This window comes from Aplysia californica, unplaced genomic scaffold, assembly GCF_000002075.1.
Source record: "Aplysia californica isolate F4 #8 unplaced genomic scaffold, AplCal3.0 scaffold00878, whole genome shotgun sequence".
NCBI classification, from domain to species: Eukaryota; Metazoa; Mollusca; class Gastropoda; order Aplysiida; family Aplysiidae; genus Aplysia; species Aplysia californica.
The window spans coordinates 115,095-121,166 of NW_004798148.1; the positions used below are offsets into that span (position 1 = coordinate 115,095).

Here is a 6,072-nt window from a genome sequence, read left to right on the forward strand (position 1 = left end):
CTTCACCAAATAATTGAATAAATAAATCAAATTTAGGTCACTTATCACAGGTGAAAGGCCTGAACTTCACCAAATAATTGAATAAATAAATCAAATTTAGGTCACTTATCACAGGTGAAAGGCCTGAACTTCACCAAATAATTGAATAAATAAATCAAATTTAGGTCACTTATCATAGGTGAAAGGCCTGAATTTTTACCAAATAATTAAACAAAATTTCACCTTTAGGTCAGTCATTAAAATGCGAAAGGCCTGAAGTTTACCAAATTATTAAACAAAATTTCACATTTAGGTCAATCATCAAAAATGAAATGCCTGAATTTTACCACATAATTGAATAAAATTTCACATTCAGGTCAGTTAGAAATGTACGGCCTTCACTCATCACAGGTGGAAGTCAGGAATTTGACCAAGTTATTTAATAAAGTTTCACATTTGGGTCAGTCACGGGTGTACAGCCTTCACACATCACAGACATAGGGCCTTCTCTTATCACAGGCGGCGGAAAGGCCTAAATTTTACAAAATGATTAATTAAAATTTCACAATTAGGTCAGTCACAGAAGTGTAGCGCCTTGACTCATCACAGGTGAAAGGCGGGAATTTTACCAAATAATTGAATAAATAAATCACATTTAGGTCACTCATCAAAGGAGAAAGGTCTAAATTGTTCAAATAATTGAATAAAATTTAGTATCCAGGCCATTCACAGGTGTAGCGTCTTCACTTATCACAGACATATGCCTGTGGCTAAGTGAGTCGTGAGTTTAGATAGACTCAAGAGTAAAGTCAAGCAAGTGTCTATGACATGGGGATCAGATGCCTGGTCACTGGGGTGTGTCCTTGAGCAAGACACAAAGACCCTAGCTAAAAAAACAGGGCGCTACACAGTGGCGACCAGCTATGGCAGGGTTGTGAGAGTATTCCCGTATTGGTGTAATATTGTGTATTTATGTATGTTATATGTATGTATGTGTTTATAATTATGCTTTTGGTAAATTTTTACTTTCACTCCTGCACACAGATGCACAGCTTCGGGGTCAAGCTGCAGTACTGTTTGCTGCGGATCCCACATAAAGCCAATAAAACTGTCGCAAATCATTTATTTTCAAGAAAATTTCAAATCTAACTGTAAAATATCAAATTATGGATTAAAACGGGGGGGCATGCCTCCCTGTGACCCCCCAGATTTTCTTTTACCCCAGTGGGGCAAGCCCCTCTGGAACCCCCCAATTGGTCCGAAGCACGTCTGTCTCTATTAAGAACAATCAGATATTTCAAAAACTTAATTTGCGACGGAAATGAAGTTGATATTCGCATTCAGCGCATCAATATTTAGATCTAGTAGAAAATGGACAACTGGTAGCAAAGTGTGAGACGGGAGGGAAAGTAAAAAAATATCTTTTTTTTTTAGTTATGTATTTGTGTTTTTATTTGGCTTTGTAAACCAACTTGCCTATCTAGGGTCAATAAAATGTAATATCCCTTTACTGCATACTGTTTCCAATAATTGGCAACATACCTAAAAGGGGGCGCTACTGTACACACATTTTAACTTTTGATGTTTTAGTTATTTCCCCTCACTTTTTACAGCCTTTGTCATTATTTTATACTGCTCTGACTGTGGTAGCTGCGCAATCAGGGTTTTACTGGACGAATAAAATAAGGTTGCACAAACCGGTAGGCCTATATTCTCAAATTGGGACAAAGAATTTAGGACACGTCACTGTGAAGGAGAGCAGACACGTTACAAAAAATTGTTTGACATTAGTGGAACATTTGACTTTGTGAAAATAAGTTGGCTATCTCCGTTGATCAAGCATGTAAGGAGCAGAAGGAAGTTTTTCTTTTATGCCAAACGAAGTGACTATCCGAATATACAAAAATTATATTCAGACTCTGAATTGAGTCCAGCATGGCGTCCATTCGACTTCCGACCCTCGTTCCTGAATATGGTAAATTTATTTAATTTATAGAAACCCTCCCGTCTCTTAAAGGGTATTATTTTGTAGCTTTTTAAGGTTTTTTAGGGCCTTGAACACGATTTTGGCATTGATAAATGTCGCAAATGGTTAGTTTCGATGTTACGGCAATTTATTTCAGGGGTGGGACCCGCCCTACTCTACTTCTAGATCTAGAATCTACACAACTATATTCCATATTTCCAGCATTTAAGGGGGGGGGGCTACACCTGGAGGCTATCTCGCTTATTACTGGACCGAATTTTACCAACTTTCACACATATAACAAGCATAGATCTAGTAAGGAGTCTTAAAATCCGCAATCAAATTTGAGAAAAAAGTTTCGTTTCCATGGATACGCCGCCATATTGGATTTTATTGACATGTCTTACGTAATGAATACCGCACTTATCGCTCATGGAAATTGATTGTTTTTTTGCATGCGTGTTCACAAACATTAGATCTAAAAATTTGTCCGTTGTTTTTTTCCTAATCGAATTAGAAAATTTTTAATGAATTTTTTTCTGAGGTAACATTCAAGTTTGCGAAAAATCGGTGAAAATCCACACTCCGGACACACCAACAAAAATCTATTCCAAATATCAAAAATTCAACAGACAAATTTTTAGTATTATCTCTTCTCTTCATTCTGTGAAAATTTCATGAAGATTGAATGAAAAATGGTGGCGTTATTCAAAAAAGTATAGAGAGAAAAGTCGCATTTTGAGAAAACGGCCGATAAAGAAAAATAAAATACCGACTTTATGAGGAAATGGCGGTTACAAACATGCCCGGTATGGGAAACAATACGGTTTTGGGGGGTTCTTATGCTATGAAATAGTTGTAGGAGAGGCTGAGGAAGCTAAAAATGCCTGCAACTCAAATTCCATGATTTTGAGCCGAATTTTGATTTTGGCCCCCCCCCCTTAATTTAGACTGAATTTTTTCGATTATAATGATAACATTAACAATCGAGACGTGAGCTATAATATCCAGTTAGATCTACTAGATTTCTAGATCTATCTAAACTGGCCCTCCCTGCATCATTAGTATGATGAACAGAACAACCAACCACAAGTTGAGTTGACCTTGCCAGGGGTTAAGTTAATTATGTCGACCACGCACTCTCGGCTTGCAGGGGGAAGAGGCCACGGCTGTCCATTTTGTGCGATGTGATTTTTTAAAAAATAATTACAGAAAAACGATCTAGATTCTAGATCTAGATTCTAGATCTATACATGTGGCATGTGGAAAGACAAATGGTGGTAGAAGTAATAATGATACTATAATGGTGGTGTAAAGACCCTGAGCCTGAGTTGTAGTTGTTGGTTACCGTGTACTTAGACAATGCCATAGGGCAATGAGAGTGCAGTCTTTTGACTTTTGACACTATTAAACAGTCCTAGAAGAATCTAGATAATTCTAGATCCAGATTCTAGTTAGTTCTAATTCTGGTTTTACGTAAAAATCTCCCGACAACAGTTATAGTACCCTCTTTACACTCACATTAACTCAATTAGAAGCTGAGTCCAAATAGATAAAACCCATATTCGAACTCGAGTCCGAATTGAATAGATATACAATCAAATCGGACTCGAGTCTGAATAGAGCTGGCCGTTGCCAAAAGGCAACACCATGCACCCCGATTGGCAAAATCCTCCTAAAAGCCTGGAATACTGGGCAAAAATTTCAAAAATCATAGATTTGTGTTATAATGACCCTAAGAAGCCCACGAAACAGCAACAATAATTTTTTACAGTGATATTTCATAATTCATGCAGTTAAGGGACATGCGCGCACACATACACACAGACACGCACACACATACACACTGGCTCGCAAACATGGTGTGCTCATTTTTGTATCAACCCCTCCCTCCCCCTTTTCCTTCCATTCTTATTTATAACTTTCCCTCCATCTCATGTCCCCCCTCCCACCCCCTCGTGGGTGGTTGGTGAATGCTGTGGTGTGGTTTGCTCCGCTCCTTCTTTCCTATCAAACATCTCTATCGTCTTCATCTCTCCTCTTTCCTTTTTGTGTATGTTGCTCTCTTGTAACACATCTATTCTTCGGCACTTATATGACCTTATTGTGTTGCAAGTGCCGTAAAACTCATACTAAAATTAAACCCTTTCCAACAGGACCCCTGGTCCCAGGTGCGAGTCATCAACAGACCAGCAGGCTTACAGGTCAGTTACTTTCTCTTACTCTTTGGTCTTAGGGAATAGGTATTCCCTGTAATGTCCTGCACCAATTTATGTAACTGCTGAGTCATATGTTATAATGTGCGGATGTATGGGCCAAAGGCCTTCAAATCAATGATATATATGTACATAAAATCATTTTCGAAGTGGCTAGCTGTACTCTAGCCTGAGAGTCTAGCCGTATTTATGCTAGACTGCCAGTCTAGCGGTTCTTAGATCTAGGTTTGGGCCTGTCGGCTCAAACCTGTACACAGGTCTCATTAGATCTAGATCTAATAATTATTCAGGTTTAAAATACATGCAAGTCAGTTAGGCACCTTTTGGTTTTGTCTGAAATTTGAAATACAAATACGTTAGGCATTGCAAACTAAAAATTTCATTTACAATTCAGCCATCAATAATAAGTACGGCTAGCCTGATGGTCTAGCCGTACTTATCTTAGGCCCTATTAACATTATAGTCATTAGAAAACAGGTCTCATTTAATAGTAATTATTCAGGTTTAAAATACATGCACTGTCAATAAGGCACCTCTCAATTTGTCTCAAATACAAATACTTTAGGTACTGCAAACTAAGAATTTATTTACAATTCGGTAGGCCTATTTTGTTTTTGTTTTGGTCAGTCTAGTCATCATATTAAAAATAAGTACGGCTAGCCTCTTCCAATCATTTGGAAATTTGGAAATCTTGCTCTGTGTAATGGTGTAAGTTTAAAGGCAACCACACAAGCGCCAGTCTCACCCGTGGGTGGTTGGCGGGTGCTCTGGTGTGGTTTGCTCCTTCTTTGCTGTTAAATATCTATCGTCCTGATCTCTCCCCCTCCTTTTTTGTGTTTGTTACTCTCTTGTAACACCTCTAATCTTCGGCACTTTTATGACCTTATTGTGTTGTTATTATAGCTCAATTGATGTAACTCTGGGCTGTGGTGAGTGCGAAAGGCCGTGGTTTGATTGTCACTGAAATTGTTTTTCATTGTTTTTTTTGGTTTGTTTGTTGTTGGGGGTTTTTTTTTGGGGGGGGGGGTATTTTGCTTTTTGAGGTCTTTTTCATTTTGTCATTCTTTGTTTTTTGTTCTAATTTGTTTGTTGTTGGGTTTATTTTCCGTTGTTCTTTTTTTGGTATTTTTTTGTTTTGTTTTGGGGTTGTTGGGGGGGGGGGGGTATGTTGAATTATTTTTTTATTCTTGAAACATAAGAGAAAATTTAGCTACCACTAGACCCCGGCCCTCTCATGTCTGTGGGTGGTTGGCGGGTGCTCTGGTGTGGTTTGCTCCTTCTCTCCTATCAAACGTGTATCATCGTTTTCTCACCTCCTTCTTTTTAATTTTGTGTTTGTTACTCTCTTGCAACACCTCTAATCTTCGGCACTTATATGACTTTATTGTGTTACGAGTGCCGTAAAACTCTTACTGAAGCAAAACTCTCCCGTTTGTGTGGACAGACTCAGCCAGCCAGTAACACGCTGTCCTTCGCCCCGGCCCAGCTACAGATCCAGTACCTGCAGCAGCAGACCGCGACCGGAGCCTTGGGCCAACCTGTAAGTTATGTCCATAATTGTGTCCCTTGTTTTGTCTCTTTTTTTTTGGTCCCTTGTTATGTCCTTTGTTTGTCGCAGCAGCAGACTACGACCGAGGGCTTGGGCCAACCTGTAAGTTATGTCCATAATTATGTCCCTTGTTATGTCCTTTGTTTGTCGCAGCAGCAGACTACGACCGGGGGCTTGGGCCAACTTGTAAGTTATGTCCCTTGTTATCATGTCCCTCGTTTATCTCAGCAGCCCCGACACCCCTCCATATATCTTATTTCTGTCTCCACTCACCTTAATACTTAATATGTCTCTTTTTTTTGGTTGTCTCTACCTGTTTATATTCTGCTTTGGTTTGTCTCAATTGTCTGTGTCCAATTGCG

General features: G+C 39.0%; 1 protein-coding gene across 1 annotated transcript in view; it reads left to right on the plus strand.

The window, feature by feature from the left end:
• Positions 1-4,101: 4,101 nt before the first annotated feature.
• Positions 4,102-6,072, plus strand: part of LOC101845506 — a gene marked incomplete at its 5' end in the record, with an annotated part of 3,090 nt that continues 1,119 nt past the window's right edge. The window contains 2 exon segments of the mRNA XM_013089122.2: positions 4,102-4,149; positions 5,606-5,701. Coding sequence (XP_012944576.1) covers positions 4,102-4,149; positions 5,606-5,701 — 144 coding nt within the window.